This window comes from Pongo abelii, chromosome 13 (genome assembly GCF_028885655.2).
Source record: "Pongo abelii isolate AG06213 chromosome 13, NHGRI_mPonAbe1-v2.0_pri, whole genome shotgun sequence".
Classification (NCBI taxonomy): domain Eukaryota; kingdom Metazoa; phylum Chordata; class Mammalia; order Primates; family Hominidae; genus Pongo; species Pongo abelii.
Window position 1 is genome coordinate 23,650,264 of NC_071998.2, and position 19,180 is coordinate 23,669,443.

Here is a 19,180-nt window from a genome sequence, read left to right on the forward strand (position 1 = left end):
ATTAGCATGGTGTGGTGGTGCATGCCTGTAGTCCCAGCTAATCAATTCACTTGAGTCCAGGTGGTAAAGGCTGCAGTGAGCTATGATCGCACCACTGCACTGCAGCCTGGGCAACAGAGCGAGACCCCAGCTCTAAAAAAAATTAAAAATAAAAAAAAGAAGACATAAAAGTTCACAAATATTGTGTGATGCCATTCATATGAGGTGTCCAGAAAGGGAAAATCCAGAAAGACTGAAAGCAGACTGGCGGTTGCCAGGGTCTGGGAAAGAGAAACTGTGTAATTGGTAAGGGTCTCCTTTGGAGTGATGGAAAGGTTTCACAACTAGATGTGGTGATTACACAACACTATGAGAGTACTAAATGCCACTAAATTGATCATTTTAAAATGGTTAATTTTATGCTATGTGAACTTCACCTCAGTAAGTTGTTTTTAAAATTAAATTACAAGAAAAAAATGGCAGAAAAAAATTGGCAGCAGAGAGGTGCTCCAGAGGAGAGGGCCAGAAAGACGCGTGTCAACAACTTCTGGGTTTGAAAATCAGAGAGGCAATGAGGCAGTGAACAACTAGATAGAAGACCACAAGGAATAGTAAATGAAAAATAAAATACAGTTCTCTTTATTAGTAAATAATGTAAAATTTTTAAAATCATGCGTCAATAGAGCTGATAAAATAGATTTTTTTCCAATATGATATATTATTTTCCATAGTCCTTAAGAATATGAGAAATCTATATTTGGGCACATAAAGATTTTTCTAAGGTCCACTATGCAGCAAAACTTCAGTCTCTCAAAGCTCAAAGGCATTTTAATACCTACTTAGGGTCAGTTTTCTTCCCCCAGAACATCTTTTATATATATGTACATACATGTATGTATGTGTGTGTACATATATATATGTACACACGTTTCACCAATAACTTCCTATACTTTTTTAAACCCTTTTTTTATTATTTATTTTTCCATAAGTTATTGGGGTACAGGTGGTATTCAGTTACATAAGTTCTTTAGTGGTAATTTGTGAGATTTCGGAGCACCCATCACCCGAGCAGTATACGCTGCACCCTATTTGTGGTCTTTTATCCCTCGCCCCCCTCCCACCCTTCCCCGTAGGTCACCAAAGTCCACTGTATCATTCTTATGCCTTTGCGTCCTCATAGCTTAGCTTTCACATATCAGTGAGAACATATGATGTTTGGTTTTCCATTCCTGAGTTACTTTACTTAGAACAGTCTCCAATCTCATCCAAGTCACTGCAAATGCTAATTCATTCCTTTTTACAGCTGAGCACTATTCCATCATATATATATATATATATATATGACACATATATACATACGTATATACATATATACACACACACACACACAATCGTATATACATATATACACACAGCAGTTTATCCATTCGTTGATTGGCATTTGGGTTGGTTCCACGATTTTGCACTTGTGAATTGTACTGCTATAAACATACGTGTGCAAGCATCTTTTTCAAATGACTTCTTTTCCTCTGGGTAGATATCCAGTAGTGAGACTGCTGGATCAAATGGTAGTTCTACTCTTAGTTCTTTAAGGAATCTCCACACTGTTTTCCAGAGTGGCTGTACTAGTTTACATTCCCACAGCAGTGTAAATGTGTTGCCTGATCACTGCATCCACGCCAACATCTACTGTTTTTTATTTTTTTATTATGGCCATTCTTGCAGGAGTAAGGTGGTATCGCATTGTGGTTTTGATTTGCATTTCCCTGATCATTAGTGATGTTGAGCATTTTTCATATGTTTGTTGGCCATTTGTATATCCTCTTTTGAGAACTGTCTATTCATGTCCTTAGCCCACTTTTTGATGGGATTGTTTTTTTCTTACTGAGTTGGTTGTAGATTCTGGATATTAGTCCTTTGTCAGATGTATAGATTATGAAGATTTTCTCCCACTCTGTGGGTTGTCTGTTTACTCTGCTGACTATTCCTTTTGTTGTGCAAAAGCTCTTTAGCTTAATTAGGTCCCAGCTATTTATCTTTGTTTTTATTGCATTTGCTTTTGGGTTCTTGGTCATGAAATCCTCTCCTAAGCCAATGCCTAGAAGGGTTTTTCCAATGATATCTTCTAGAATTTTTTATAGTTTCAGGTCGTTAGGTCCTTAATCTATCTTGTATAAGGTGAGAGATGAGGATCCAGTTTCATTCTCCTACATATGGCCAGCCAATTATCCCTGCGCCGTTGTTAAAAAGGGTATCCTTTCCCCACTTTATGTTTTTGTTTGCTTTGTCGAAGATCAGTTGGCTGTAAGTATTTGGGTTTATTTCTGGGTTCTCTATTCTGTTCCATTGGTCTGTGTGCCTATTTTTATACCAGTACCATGCTGTTTTGGTGACTATGGCCTCATAGTATAGTTTGAAATCAGGTAGTGTGATGCCTCCAGATTTGTTCTCTTTGCTCAGTCTTCCTTTGGCTATGCAGGTTCTTTTTTTGTTCCATATGAATTTTAGAAATGTTGTTTCTAATTCTGTGAAGAATGATGGTGGTATTTTGATGGGGATTGCATTGAATTTGTAGATTGCTTTTGGCAGTATGGTCATTTTCACAATATTGATTCTACCCATCCATGAGCATGGGAAGTGCTTCCATTTGTTTGTGCCATCTATGATTTCTTTCAGCAGTGTTTTGTAGTTTTCCTTGTAGAGGTCTTTTGACTCCTTGGTTAGGTATATTCCTAAGTATTTTAATTTTTTTGCAGCTATTGTAAAAGGGGTTGAGTTTTTTATTTGATTTTCTGCTTGGTCACTGTTGGTGTATAGAAGAGCTACTGATTTGTGTACATTAATCTTGTATCCAGAAACCTTGCTGAATTCTTTTATCAGTTCTAGGAGCTTTCTGGAGGAGGCTTTAGGGTTTTCAAGGTAAACGATCATATTGTCAGCAAACAGTGACAGTCTGACTTCCTCTTTACCAATTTGGATGCCTTCTTTCTTTCTTTCCCTTGTCTGACTGCTCTGGCTAGGACTTCCAGTACTATGGTGAAGAGGAGTGGTGAGAACGGGCATCCTTGTCTTGTTCTAGTTCTCACAGGGAATGCTTTCCACTTTTCTCCATTCAGTATCATGTTGGCTGTAGGTGTGTCATAGATGGTTGGGTTTTTTTGTTTTTGTTTTTGAGACAGAGTCTCGCTCTGTCGCCCATGCTGGAGTGCAATGGCGCGATCTCGGCACACTGCAACTTCCACCTCCTGGGTTCAAGCAATTCTCCTGTCTCAAGTCTCCTGAGTAGCTGGGATTACAGACGCCTGCCACCATGCCGAGCTAATTTTTGTATTTTTAGAAGAGACGGGGTTTCACCATGTTGGCCAGGCTGGTCTCAAACTCCTGACCTCAGGTAATCCACCCGCCTCGGCCTCCCAAAGTGCTGGGATTACAGGTGTGAGCCACTGCACCTGGCCCAGAGATGCCTTTCATTACATTAAGGTATGTCCCTCGTATGCCGATTTTGCTGAGAGTTCTAATCATAAAGGGATGCTGGATTTTGTCCAATGCTTTTTCTGCATCTATTGAGATGATCATGTGATTTTTGTTTTTATCATGTGATTTTTGTTTTTAATTCTGTTTATGTGGTGTATCACATTTATTGACTTGCATATGTTAAACCATCCCTGCATCCCTGGTATGAAACCCACTTGATCATGGTGGATTATCTTCTTGATATGTTGTTGGATTTGGTTAGCTAGTATTTTGTTAAGGATTTTAGCATCTATGTTCATCAAGGATATCACTCTGTCGTTTTCTTTTTTGGTTATGTCCTTTCCTGATTTTGGTAGGGTGATGCTGGCTTCATACAATGAATTAGGGATGGTTCCTTCTTTATCTTGTGGAATAGTGTCAAAAGGATTGGTACCAACTCTTCTTTGAATGTCTGGTAGAATTCTGCTGTGAAGCCATCTGGTCCTGGACTCTTTTTGTTGGTAATCTTTTAATCCTGGACTCTTTTTGTTGGTAATCTTTTAATTACCATTTCAATCTTGCTGCTTGTTATTGGTCTGTTCAGTGTATCCAATTCCTCCTGATTTAAGCTAGGAGGCTTGTATTTTTCCTAAACCCATTTATTTTACAATACTCTCCTATTATCTAAATACTCAATTATGGAAAAATGATTAAATAATGGAAAATCCAGAAGATAACGTTGTGATGGCACTAAGAATGTTTACTAAAAGCACATAATATAGGAGTAAACATGGAACTAAAAAAATTATTTAATTTTTAAAAAGCATATAATAAATAGAAAATAAGTGTGTGTGTGTGTGTGTGTGTGTGTGTGTGTGTGTGTGTGTGTGTATGTGTTTTAATAGAAATGAGGTCTCACTATGTTGACGAGGCTGGTTTTGAACTTCTGAACTCAAGCTATCCTCCTGCCTTGGCCTCCCAAAGTGCTAGGATTACAGGCATGAGCCACCAATTCCTGGCCAATAATTATAAATTTTAAAATGTTTTAATAAATTAAATTAAATTGCCTTATGTAAAAAATGTGCACAAAACAAAACTGAAAGAAATGTTTGCCACTAATGTAAAGCTATAATTAATCACAGGGAAAAAAATTTTATAAGCAATCATAAATTTCCACTAAAATAAGCATATGCTTCTATTAAAGGGAAAGTATCAATCAAAAATAACAATAAAACATATTCTTTTTCTTTTTTAGTTGGTGGTATGGATTGGAACACACATTCATAATTCAAGAACTTTTACACTAATAAAACTTAGAAATCCCAAAACCAACAACTTATCAGTGATGTTCTATTTTTCCAGCTCAGTATCACTTCAGTTCAAATGCTACAGGAAGAAAACCCGGTAACTTAAAATCTGAATTACTGATTAAAGACATCAGAAAAAAGAACAAAGAATAAATCTAGAAATAAAAAGAGATGGGGAAACAGGTAACAAGAGAATGCAGGGAGAGAAGGAGGAGCCAGAATGAAAGAAGAGTAGATGGGTTAAGGAATGGGAAGAAATGGGAAAAGGAAAAGTTGAAGGAGGCAGGGATAGGAGACCAGGAAATTTTTAAAAAGTAATAATAAAAAACACCTTGCAAAGGACCAGGCCCTCTAAGGGGAGGAGAAAGCCCAAGGGCAACTGTATTAATGTTCTCTCATTTTCACTTCCTTTCCTTGTGCATATCTGTCAAATTATTATAATACTCTCTAAAAACGCTTCCCAAAACAAAACAGCAACTCAGAATCTCAGTAAGCTATCAGTCACACTTCTAAAATAATAACTGCAATCAGTAATTTCTCAAGATACAAATTAATCCAGGAAATTATCTAATTTACATTAAAAGATGGCTTTGGGAATCATCACATTTCAAGCCTGAAGAAAAATTAACTCCCATACAAGTCATAGCAACATTTATGTGTGTAACTGCTGGTAACATGTCAATATTAGGCTATATTATATTCATGAGAAAGAAGTTTTCTGTCTTCTCTCTGGGGTCTCAAAGGCATTTTGGAGCCTCAGCTCCCTCAACAGTAAAACAAAGGTAGTAGACTGAATAACCAGCCAACTCTAGATAGACCATAAATCTATAATGAGAATAAAATGAAGGAAAAATATTCATGTTTCCAAATTAAATACTGAGTATTCAAGATAAATAATACCAATGTCTATATTGACAAAATTAAAAGCTAGCAATCATATGTTCACCGTGCCATTTTTTTTCTTACTGATCCATAAAACCCAAGCCTGGAAACCATTCCCCTATACCACATATAAAGTAACCTCAAATGATTCTTATTATAAAAATTTAAAAAATATCCTTTTATATACTGCCTGACATGCAGAAAGAGCTCCACAAAGGTTGATGAATTATTCAAACCAGGAACGATGTGTTTAAAGAAAAAAAAGGTTGGTGAATTAAATTTAACTTTCAAGAAGGCAAAACATTTCCAACCACTCTACCAGTAAACTAGTATACCTATAGAAAACATGTAAAAAAAAAAAAAAAAATTTTTTTTTTTTTAGAGGGAGTCTCCCTCTGTCGCTCAGGCTGGAGTGTGGTGACGCAATCTCGGCTCACTGCAACCCTCTGCCTCCCAGGTTCAAGCAATCCTCCTGCCTCAGCCTCCCGGGTAGCTGGTACTACAGGCACACACCACCATGCCGGGCTAATTTTTTTGTATTTAGTAGAGATGGGTTTTTGCCATGTTGGCCAGGCTGGTCTCAAACTCCTGACCTCAGGTGATCCACCCATCTTGGCCTTCCAAAGTGCTGAGATTACAGGTGTGAGCCACTGCACCTGGCCAGAAAACATGTAAATTTTTATTTGAACAGAATAGTATTAGAATCTTTTTTTGTGTGAGTTAAGAACATAACTGTGAAGACTGAATTCAATTTGTGAGGCCTTACTTTCAATCAGATTAAGTCTGAGAATTAGCCAGAGACACTACTTTCAGGATCTATCACTGTCCACAAGCTCTGTGTTTGCAAAACTTAGCCCCCTTATTACTGTCTGCTGCACATCGGCGTACTTGGCTGAAAATGGAAGGCCAACAAAAGAGGTCACAGTACCCTGATTCATACTGAGGAACATTTCAATAGCTCCAGTAAGCTTTTCTTTATGCATCAATTTCTTTTAATTTAGCTGGAATAAAATACTGGTTCAGATTTTTCCTAAGCACCCGTTTTATCGCAAACTAAAAAAGAAAATTGGAGTCACTAGCCTATAGAAACAAGATTTAATAGGCCCTGACATTGTGGAAAAGAAGGAAGTGTGTTTATGTGGATATGGAAACAAATAAAGATAAGATATTTTTATAATGGTGGGATCACAAATTTAGCCTTTTGGTTTTTCCTTTTGTGCTATTTGTTTTCCAGGTTTCCTGTACTGAGCATATATGAATACATTTATCTATGATCAACACACACATACTTTGTAATTGGGGGAAAAAAACTGGTATGCAACAAGTACCTATAAGAGGACTAAAAAGAAACACAATAATATGTAATTCAACAGAGCGTTGGAAAAAACACAAACAAAAAAATAATAGGTAACTAATGAAAGATAACAACAGAGAGAGAGAAAAGAACAAAGAATAAATCAGTGGTTTCTAGACCAGTAAGCATACAAATGACTCTAGGTTATAGACTTCATGGAGGTGTAACAGGTGTTTTACTTTATTAACAATAAAGGGTGCAAACCATTGTGTTTTACTTTATTAACAATAAAGAGTGCAAACCACTGAATAACAATACTGAATTGCCCCAAATAACATAGCATTACCACTCATAAGGCAAAAATGATAGGAAACAAAAACTAGGCAGAAATAGATAACAAATCTAATTTAGCTCTAATCTAGATTTAATTTATATTGCTAGATCAAAAGCATCTTGAAAGCAGGACACACTTTTTTAAATACCCAAAGAACATCTTACAAAACTTGTGTAAATATTAGGACACAAAGAAAATCATGATAAATTTCCAAAATCCGGAGTAGCTGAGTCAGGCCAGGCGTGGTGGCTCACGCCTGTAATCCCAACACTTTGGGAGGCCAAGGCAGGCAGATCACTTGATGTCAGGAGTTTGAGACCAGCCTGGCCAACATGGTGAAACTCCGTCTCTACTAAAAATACAAAAAATACTAGCCGAGTCTCCTGGCATATGCCTGTAATCCCAGCTACACGGGAGGCTGAGGCAGGAGAATGGCCTGAACCCAGGAAGCAGAGGTTGCAGTGAGCCAAGATCACGCCACTGCACTCCAGCCTGAGCAACAGAGTGAGACTCCACCTCAAAAAATAAAACTAAAATAAGTAGCTGAGTTAATAACCAGCTCGATCTCGGCTCACTCCATCCAGGCTTGAGCCTCCACCATCCAGTCTCAAGCAATTCTCCCGCCACAGCCTCCCGAGTAGCTGGGATTACAGGTACCCACCACCACACCCAGCTAATTTTTTTTTTTTTTTTTTTTTTGAGACAGAGTCTCACTCTGTCGCCCAGGCTGGAGTGCAGTGGCGCCACCTCGGCTCACTGCAAACTCCGCCTTCCAGGTTCACGCCACTCTCCTGCCTCAGCCTCCCGAGTAGCTGGGACTACAGGCACCCGCCACCACGTCCGGCTAATTTTTTTGTATTTTTAGTAGAGACGGGATTTCACCGTGTTAACCAGGATGGTCTCAATCTCCTGACCTCATGATCTGCCCGCCTCGGCCTCCCAAAGTGCTGGGATTACAGGCGTGAGCCACCGCGCCCGGCTAATTTTTTTATTTTTAGTAGAGACAGGGTTTCACCATGGTGGCTAGGCTGGTCTCGAACTCCTGACCTCAGGTGATCTGCCTGCCTCAGCCTCCCAAAGTGCTGGGATTGCAGGCATGAGCCACTGTGCCTGGCCTCCAATGGGATTTTAATGGATCCAAAATATAGAAAGTGTCTAATTTGTATTTACAAAATGAGTATAATATTGGTGCCAAAAAACTTCAGAAAAATCGAATATATAAATACAGATATGAAAATCCTTGATTAAAAAAAAAAGTAACAACCAAAATTACCAGTACATTTTAGGAATAAACCATGCCCAAGTGAGATTTTTTGCATAAATACAGTCCAACACCAACATTAACAATTCTGTTGATATAATTCAGCATTAATGCTCAAAGAAGAAAAATCATATGGCTATCTCCTTTACATGAGTTTTAAAAAACAAAAAACTAATACCAAATACCAGATTATGCTGACTAGTGGGGAGACTACAGAAGTATTCCCACGAAGGACAGCAACAAGACAAAGATATCCATTATTATCACAATTGCTTAGCATTGTTATTTCATATTAGATGGGAGAAATAAAAAGTATAAAAACTCAGATAAGAAACTTTCCCAGGAAAACCCAAAAACTGACAAGAGAATATGATAAAGTATTTCTGGATACAAAATTAATATTCTGAAACAAATTAATACTCTGAAACAGCCTTCATATATACATGGCCAGATAATAAATATAATGTGCTGAAACAAGAGAACTGCTTAAGCCCAAGAGTTTGAGTCCAGCCTGGGCAACATTGCAAGATCCCATCTCTTTAAAAAAAAAAAAAAAAAAAGAAAGAAAGAAAAAGAAATATAAGAGAAACACACAACATACCAATATACCACAGCAGTTAAGAACTGGGAATAAACTGAAGACATAAAGGGAGGAAACTAAACCTGTACTGAAAGACACAAAAGAAAACTTAGACAATTAGAAAAACATACAATACTCTTGAGTGGGATATTCAACATTATTAAGATCAATTCTAAGTTGCTATACAAATTTGCCATGATCCAAATGAAAACTGAAGTACCGTGTTTCTCTTTCTTTTTTTTTTTTTTTTTAACTAGACAAGCTGATTCTAAAGTTCATGTAGAAATAACAATTAAGCGGCCAGGCGCGGTGACCCACGCCTGTAATCCCAGCACTTTGGGAGGCCGAGGTGGGTAGATCACCTAAGGTCAGGAGTTTGAGACCAGCCTGGCCAACATGGTGAAACCCCGTCTCTACTAAAAATACAAAAATCAGCTGTGGCGGGAGCCTGTAATCCCAACCCACTCCAGAGGCTGAGGCAGGAGACTCACTTGAACCTGGGACGCAGAGGTTGCAGTGAGCTGAGCTCACACCATTGCACTCCAGCCTGGGCGACAAGAGCAAAATTCCATCTCAAAAAAAAAAAAAAGAAATAACAATTAAGCAAATGCAGAAAAAAAAAAAAAAGAAAAAATATCCGAAGAAAATGGAGACTAGCCTATCAGATATTAAAATATTAGAAGATACAATACTGAAAGCTGTGTTGTACTGGTACAAATACAGATTAGTGGAACAAAGTAGAAATCCCTAAAAATACCCAAAATATAAACATTTGGTATATAATAAAGCTGCTTTTTAAAATCAAGTCATGGGACAACCGGGTAGTCACCTAGAAAAAAGCAAAATCCGATGCTTGCTTCACACCGCATACCAAGATAAATTCCAGATGGATCAAAGGTATAGTAACATTATGCAACTGACCAAATGTAGAAATACTATTTTCACTCTACACATACAGCTAGTGAGCCAAAATAACCTAAGTTTCTAAGACTTCAAATTTAAGAAAATACCTGGCTTATGAAAAACTAGGAAAATGAAGGGTTTTGTTTTGTTTTTTTTAAGTCAAGATGCTGTAATACCTAAGTTTTGTCACTAACTGAATTTAGTCTTACTTTTTTCTTTTCTTTTTTTGAGACAGGGTCTCACTCTGTCACCCATGCTGGAATGCAGTGGCACAATCTTGACTCACTGCAGCCTCAACCTCCCGAGCTCAAGCGATCCTCCCACCTCAGCCTCCTGAGTAGCTGGGACCACAGGCACCCAACACCATGCTCGGCTAATTTTTTGTAGAGATGGGATTTTGCCGTTTGGCTCAGGCTTAGTCTTACTTTTCAAATGAGGTTTTACCAAAGTTATTAATTGTAAGGTATACTTAAGGCTTATAAGCAAAGCAATTAGTGTCTACAACCAAACCGCCCTGAACGCTCCTGATCTTGTCTGATCTCAGAAGCAGGGTTGAGCCTGGTTAGTACTTGGAAGGGAGAAACACAACTAGTGACTGAATACAAAGCTCATTTCAAATAGTTTAATAAAAACAAATTACAGTTGAAAAGCAACTCCCTAAAAATTACAAAGTGACAAATAAGTACATAAAGAGATAAACTAGTACTGTAAACACAAATTATAGACCCAAACTGTTTTTTTTTTTTGAGACAGAGTCTCGCTCTGTCACCAGGCTGGGGTGCAGTGGCGCGATCTTGGCTCACTGCAACCTCTGCCTCCCAGGTTCATGCCATTCTCCTGTCTCAGCCTCCTGAGTAGCTGGGACTACAGGTGCCCGCCACCATGCCTGGCTAATTTTTGTATTCTTAGTAGAGACGGGGTTTCACCACGTTGGCCAGGCTGGTCTCAATCTCTTAACCTCGTGATCCTCCCGCCTCAGCCTCCCAAAGTGCTGAGATTACAGACATGAGCCACCACATCCTGCCCACCCAATCTGATTTCTTAAGATCTGCACCTAATTCCAAAATGGGTCAATAAAATCCAGACAAAGATTTCCCTTAGCTCTGGTCTCCTCTTAATCCTCCAAGCATCTAGTACAGTGTCTAATCTTTAGCAGGGGTGGCTTTTCACTTACTCTCTCCCTTCAAACTTTCTGAAAATTTAATAGCTAACTGTATAACTAATAATTCTACCTAATATGTAATTTCAGAATACAACTAGACAAAACAATATCTTTAAAATGAAAAAGCTAAAACAATAATCTCTTGTAGTTACCAATAAAAAGTCTGAAATTATAAGTCTTGTGAGACTACCATAATGGAAGAACAGGAAAGTAATGACTAGTTAAAAATCAGAATGGGAGTCATGACATCAAAGCATTAGCCAGGGCTGGGTGTGACTGCTCAGGCCTGTAATCCCAGCACTTTGGGAGACTGGAAGAGCACTTGAGCCCAGGAGTTCAAGACTAGCCTGAGCAACATAGTGACAACCTGTCTCTACAAAAAATACAAAAACTGGCCAGGTGTGGTGGCACACGCCTGTAGTCCCAGCTACTCAAGAGGTTGAGGCGGGGGACCACCTGAGCCTGGGGAGGTCGAAGCTGCAGTGAACAGTGATGGCGCCACTGCACTCCAGCCTGCACTCTCACTCTGGGTAACAGAGTGAGACCTTGTCTCAAAAAAAATAAAAAAGCATTAGCCAATCAGAAATTTCAAGTCAGCATCTTAACCAATTCATTACAATTTATTTAAACTATTTTCTTTGGAGAGTTCAGTGCAGTGTCCTCAAGAGGAAATCTGACCACGAACCTATCAATTTAATTCTTGCAACTGAATAAAGACTGGTTGGCAAAAAAATAATGTCAACAAGTTATTGAACCAAAAATATAATTTCCTTCCCAACTCCAAAAATCATATCACAATTCATACCAGAAGGCAAGAAAGACAAGAGGACCCTAGACAATTAAAAGACTTGTAGAATGGGTAAAAACCTCTGAAATAAAAAAAAAAAAAGAACTTTTAGGGCTTCTTCCATAAAACAAGACTACTACTGGAGTAAATGATCTCTGGAATTCTTTCCAGAATTAAAGGACTAGAGATAGATTATTTTCTAACTATGCATTTCACTGGTTTTTCTAGTCTTATACATATAAAAAAGACAGCACAAGACTTCATCTTACTTCTGAGGGCACATAAAAACAAACGGATGTTTTCTAAAAAAAAAAAAATGGGTGTGGACTGTGTATACTTACTTGACTCAGAAAGACAAGTATACTTGACTCAGCAAGTATACACAATCCACACCCTTTTTTTTTTTTTTTTTTTGAAGAAAATCCTTACTATTTGACACTATTTTCCTCTACAAGTAACTAATACAATACTGACTGGTTAGTTTTTTGTTGTTGTCTTGAGACAGTGTCTTGCTCTGTCGTCTGCACTCTGGAGTACAGCAGCGAGATTCTTGTGCCTCAGCCTCCAAAGTAGCTGGGATTACAGGTGTGGGCCATCACACCCAGCTAATTTTTGTATTTTTAGTAGAGAAAAGATTTCACCATGTTGCCTAGGCTGGTCTCAAACTCCTGACCTCAAGTGATCCACCCACTGTGGCCTCCTAAAGCACTGGGATTGCAGGCATGAACCACCACACCCAGTCTCTTAACTGGTTAATTTTAAAACAAAAAGAAGTTATCATACTAGAAGCTATTAATTTGACCTGAAATAAGTAATCGCAAACATAATTTTTTGTTCTTCCTGAAGTCTTCAAACTCAGTGGATTGTATCATTCTGTTTCCATCACGTGAAACCTGAATGATTTTTCCCACAGAAATAATAGAGCCTTGTTCACAAAACTTGAAAACTCAAATCCCCAAGGGAACACTGTAGGACTAAAGGAAAAACAATATAAGGATGGAACAACTCCACACGGTGTCAAAGATTAATGGGGAGAGAAAAAGGGTTCTTAAGTAATTTCACATGCTTATGAAATATGTGTATGCTAAAATAAATGTCAGAACAGATGTCTTTAAAGTTCTATTAAATATTTAAGAAACAGATTATTCCCATTTTATTTAATCTACTCCAACACATAAAATGGAAACAAATATATACTTGCAGCTTATCAATTTATTCAGGATTTGTTTATTGTCTGTCTTCCCCACTTGCCTTTATGCACTACGAGGACAAATACCACTTCTGTCTCATTCACCATTACACCAAGCATAGTGCCCGGCCACAGTAGTGCTCAGTAAGTCCTGCTGAATGAATGTTGCTGAATTCCAAGTTCTCATATGAGATCAGCATAATACTGATACCAAAAACTGACAGAGAAAAGAGAAAAAAGAACCAGAAATAAAAGCATATTTAATTTTTGTTAATCCTTGTTTTTAGAGACAGGGTCTTGCTCTCAACAACCCAGGTTGGAGTGAAGTGGCATGAACATTGCTCACTGCAGCCTCAAACTCCTGAGCCCAAAAGATCCTCCTGCCTCAGCCTCCCAAGTATCTGGGACTACAGGAATGTACCACCACACCCAGCTGATTATTTATGTTTTATCCATACATACCCAAATTCTAATTAAAATAGTAGTGAATTAGTGGCATGATCTTGGCTCACTGCAATCTTCACCTCCCAGGTTCAAGCGACTCTTCTCCTCAGCCTCCTGAGTAGCTGAGACTATAGGCTGTGCCATCACACCAGGCTAATGCTTGTATTTTTAGTAGAGTCAGGGTTTTGCGATGTTGGCCAGGCTGGTCTCCAACTCCTGGCCTCAAGTGTTCAGCTTCCCTCGGCCTCCCAAAGTGCTGAGATTACAGGTGTGAGCCATTGCACCTGGCCAAAACTTAGTTTTTTATTTTTATTAGAATACCTGCACAGAAATAGCATATTTTATTGTTTACTTTCAAAATATTAATGACTAGAACTAACCAGAGAGACTTTCTATATTGCCCCTTTAGAAACATGGGATTCATAATTTACTGATGTATGGTATAATTTTATGCCATGAGTCTTTTGGGGAATTAGCTTTTGATATCTAAAAGTACAGTTTTGGGATTTCAAAATGCTTTTCTCTTGCAAAGTCTATTTTAGAACCCAAACTCAAAGGGCTGACTTCTTTGATACCCATATTTTGTTGTAACAAACCTATTCTGAGGTAATGACAACTTAGGTCTAGGTCAAATGGAGACTGGTCAAGGGATACAATGAATTGTGGGAGATAGTAGTGTCCAGGGGGAGAACATGTTGGGTTATATTATCCCACTCTGTATAACAATGTGGTGTTCATGAACCTGGGGATTTAAATATGTCCTAGAGTTTTGCTTGCCAATGTCAAAGTTTTCTTCTATGGAGAGGTAACAGATTTTCCCTTGCCAAAGTTCTACAAGATGACATCTCGTGTACCTGAAACTTGAGTCTGCTGGGTCACCCTAAACAATTCAAATGCAGCTGGGGGTAGAAGATGGCAAGCAAAGTCTCCAAGTCACTAAAAGAGGTTTCATGGAAGCTGTGCAACAGAGTTGACTCATGGAAATTTGGACACATAGAAAGACACCAGGAATGTGTGTCCAAAGAGAACAGGCTATGTGAGGACACAGTGAGAAGGCGGCCGCCTGCAAGCCGAGGACAGAGGCCTCAGAAGAAACCAAATCTGCCAACACCGTCGTCTTGGGACTTCCAGCCTCCAGAACTCTGAGAAAGTAAATTTCTGTTGTTTAAGCCACACAGTCTGTGATACTTTGTTAAGGTGTCCTAGCACGCAAATACAAAGACTACATTGAAGCCCAAAAAAAAAAAAAAAGTAGTGAATTAAACTGCAAAATCCTGACTGTAGCAAACTTTTAGAAAAAGTGATTCAGTTTCCTTCAACACAAAAAAAGCAAGATGAAAAGAGAACCTACGGACTGAAAAAGATCTTAAGGAATACATCTCAAGCAATCACTAACTTACAGACCTTATTTGAGTCCCAATCCAAACACATGAGGAAAACACAATTAAAAAACTGAGAAAACATGAATATTTGATAATGTTAAAGAATAAGTTCATTTTCTATAGGTAGGATAATGCTATTATAGTAATTTATGTGATCTTTCAGAGATATACAAAAATAACTTGACAGATTAAATGATATGACTGGGATTTGCTCTAAAATAACTGGGCAGAGGGTATGTATATAAAATAAGATTGACAGTTATTGGGGCTGTATGGTGTTATGATACATACATATACGGACGGACACACACACACACACGGACACACACACACACACACACACACACACGGACACACACACACACACACACACACACACACACACACACACACACACACACACACACACACACACACACACACACACACACACACACACACACACACACACACGTTTTTGTCTACAGCTTCTGGCCCATAACTCCCATAGCCCTTGCTGGAGTCTTCTGTTATAATGTTAGGTATGTCAGGCCTCAAGGGCAGCCCTCAGAAAACAGAATCTCTCAAACCTTTTCCCACTCTCCCTTCAACTGTCCTAAGGTAGAACTCTATCTCTCCCAATACCCCTTTCTCATTGTGAGTCTTAAGCCCCTCACAGGCAGGGCAGGGTGGCTCACTCCTACAATCCCAGCATTTTGGGAGGCTGAGGCGGGAGGATCACTTGAGGTCAGGAGTTTGAGACCAGCCTTACCAACATGGTGAAACCCCATCTCTACTAAAAATACAAAAATTAGCCGGGCGTGGTGGTGCATGCCTGTAATCCCAGCTACTCGGAGGTGGAGGTTGCAGTGACCCAAGATGGTGCCACTGCACTCCAGCTGGGCAACAGAGTGAAAGCGTGTCTCAAAAGAAAAAGACAGAGGGAGAGTCCCACTCTGTACTCTGGAAAAAGGAATGCTAACATCATGAAGCTTCCATAAAAACTCAAGAGGACTGGATTTGGAGAGCTTCTGGCTAGCTGAACACCTGGATGGAGGTTCGTGGATGGTGACGCCCCAGGGAGGACATGGGAGTCAGTGCACCTTCCCCCATACCTTGCCAGACAAATCTCTTCATCTGTATACTTTGCAATAGCCTTTAGAATAAACCAGTAAACATAACAGAGTTTCTCTGAATTCTGTGAAACACTCTGGCAAATTAAACCCAAAGAGAGGACCGAGGGAACCCCGACATGAGTGAAGCTGGTGGTCAGAAGCACTTGAGGCCCAGACTTGTGACTGATGAGTGCTAGGGGGCAATCTTGGAGACTGCGCGTTCAACCAGTAGGATCTGACACTATCTCCAGGTAGATAGTGTCAGCATTGAACTGGAGAACACCCAACTGGTGTCAGCTGCTTGGTGTGTGGGGAAAACTGCCCACACATTTGGCCACAGAATTCTTTTTCTGCGTTGATAATTGCTGTGGTGGTGTGTGAGTAGAAAAAAATAAGAGTTTTTACAAAGCAGGATTAATCTACATTTTTGTTGTTGCTGTTGTTGTTGTGACAGAGTCTCAGTCTGCTACCCAGGCTGGACTGCAGTGGCACGATCTCAGCTCACTGCAACCTCTGCCTCCGGGGTTCAAGTGATTCTCCTGCCTCCGTATCCCAAGTAGCTGGGATTATAGGCACACACCACCACACCCATTAATTTTTGTATTTTTAGTAGAGTTGGGGTTTCACCATGTTGGCCAGACTGGTCCCGAACTTCCTGACTTCAGGTGATCTGGCCACCTTGCCCTCCCAAAGTGCTGGGATTACAGGCATGAGCCATGCCCAGCCGAATCTACTTTTATGAGTTTGGAACTTTCTAAAATAAAGAACTAAAACAAGGCTGGGTGCCGTGGCTCACACCTGTAATCCCAGCACTTTGAGACGCCAAGGCTGGTGGATCACCTGAGGTCGGGAGTTCCAGACCAGCCTGACCAACATGGAGAAACCATGTCTCTACTAAAACTACAAAAAATTAGGCAGGTATGGTGGCGCATGCCTGTAATCCCAGCTACTCACTCGGGAGGCTGAGGCAGGAGAATCACTTGAACCCGGGAGGCGGAGATTGCGGTGAGCCAAGATCACGCCATCACACTCCAGCCTGGGCAACAAGAGCGAAACTCCGTCTCAAAAAAAAAATAAAATCACTTAAGCCTATACACAGTTTAACATTTTTATAAAGCTCACACTTAAGCAAAAATAAACAATATATTATTTAGGAATATATAGCATGTGGTTTATAAAAGGAAATGATAAACCCAAAATTCGGGAGAACAGCTAACTCTGTGGAGTAGTAAAAGGATAGGATAGGACAGAAACAGACAAATAAATAAATAGTAATGTATTGGTAATGCTCTAGTTTTCAAGACAACTAATAAGCTTGCAAATGTTTATTATTATGCCTCATAACTTAGATGTTTTACATTCATATTTTTTCTGTATGTTAAACATCATACAATGAAAAATTGTAAAGCATATAGCTCTAGATGCTACAAATTCTGTTTAGCAAAAATTAATAGTATTAGATCACGTTGGCAAACTAAACATCTATCCATCCTAATCATAATCTCTTAAAAAATAAAACCGTAATAGCACTAACACCCTCCTAAAAGGGTGGTTCCTAAAAGTTATCAAGATACCACAAATGAAGTCTTTACAAAGGAATGAAGATCAGACTGACAGAGAAACAAGCCCTATTCTCTGGAGAAATAACAGATTCTAAGGCCAAGGCCAATCTGAAAGAGCTCTCAATGGCCAAAGATAAAACAACTTGAGCAACAAAATATATCAATGTGGGACTTTAATCCAAAATATAAACTAAATACTCAAGTCCATACTGATTTCATATAACTGAGACAGGTACTTTACCTCAGGTATTTTTCCAAAAATCCACAAGCCTAGTCTAATTACAAGGAAAACAGCAAACAAAACCAAATTGAGGACCTGACCAGTTTTCCCCAAAGCTGTCAAATTACTGGGGGGGGGGGGGGGGGGGGGAAGGACTAAGAAACTATCACAGACCAGAAGAAACTAAGAAAGTATGACAACTAAACACAATTTAGTTATCCTAGATTGGATCCTGAAATAGAAAAAAAAAAAAATTGTAGAAAACCTGGGTTGGGTGCGGTGGTTCACACCTGTAATCTCAGTACTTTGCAAGGCCGAGGCAGAAGGATCAGATCTCTTGAGCCCAGGAGTTCCAGACCAACCTGGGCAACATGGTGAAACCCAGTCTCTACAAAAAAAAAAAAAAATCAGCCAGGCATGGTGGCACGTGCCTGTAGTCCCAGCTAGTAGAGAGGCTGAGGCAGGAGGATCACCTGAGCCAGGGGTAGTCGAGGTTGCAGTAGCACATGATCATGCCACTGTACTCCAGCCTGGGGAGACACAGTGAGACCCTGTCTCAAAAAGAGAGAGAGAGAAAAAAAAAAAAAAAGAAGAAGAAAGAAAAACAGGGGAAATCTAAATACAGTCCAGAGTTTAGTTGATATTAACGTACCAAGGTAGGTTTTTCAGTTTTGACAAATATATCATGGTAATGTAAGATGGTTAACATTAGGGAAAACTGAGTTAGGGATAGCCAGGAACTCTCTGTACTATCTCTACAAATGTTCTGTAAATCTAAAATTATTCCAAAATAGAAATAGTGTCTCAAAAAAATTAAAATTAAAAATAAATAATAGGCTGGGCACGGTGGCTCACGCCTGTAATCCCAGCACTTTGGGAGGCCAAGGCAGGGGGATCACAAGGTCAGGAGTTTGAGACCATCCTGGCTAATATGGTGAAACCCCATCTCTACTAAAAATACAAAATATTAGCTGGGCGTGGTGGTGTGCCCCTGTAGTCCCAGCTACTCAGGAGGCTGAGGCAGGAGAATTGCTTGAACCCGGGAGGCAGAGGTTGCAGTGAGCCGAAATCGCATCACTGCACTCCAGCCTGCACGACAGAGAGAGGCTCCGTCTCAAATAAATAAATAAATAATAAAAACGAGTCCAAGAACATGATGGTGGAATAGGAGGTCCAGGTTCTAGTCACTATCACAGAAATGCCAATTAGTAATTATCCACCGACAAGAACACCTTTGTGAAAATTCCAGAGCCTAGGGCTTAAGCACGCCCTTGGAGCACAAATACCAAAAGCCACATTAGAAGGGTAAGAGTGGCTTGACTTTTTGACTGCATCGCCCCTCACCAG

The 19,180-nt window shown here is 39.4% G+C and overlaps 1 protein-coding gene across 5 annotated transcripts in view; it reads right to left on the reverse strand.

Annotated features, from left to right (window-relative positions):
- The window catches only part of UBAP1 (ubiquitin associated protein 1), a 76,529-nt gene that overhangs the window by 38,167 nt on the left and 19,182 nt on the right, over positions 1–19,180 (reverse strand). For 2 of the 5 annotated variants that reach the window (XM_063713975.1, XM_063713973.1), the window contains exons 2-3: positions 13,594–13,896; positions 13,194–13,348 (exon numbers count right to left, since the gene is read on the reverse strand). The exons of 2 other annotated variants lie outside the window; for them this stretch is intronic. In XM_063713975.1, the coding sequence (XP_063570045.1) occupies positions 13,194–13,251 (58 nt within the window). In that variant the 5' untranslated portion in view covers positions 13,252–13,348; positions 13,594–13,896. The remainder of the gene's footprint in view (positions 1–13,193; positions 13,349–13,593; positions 13,897–19,180) is intronic. One more of the 5 variants, XM_063713974.1, reaches the window with a different exon arrangement.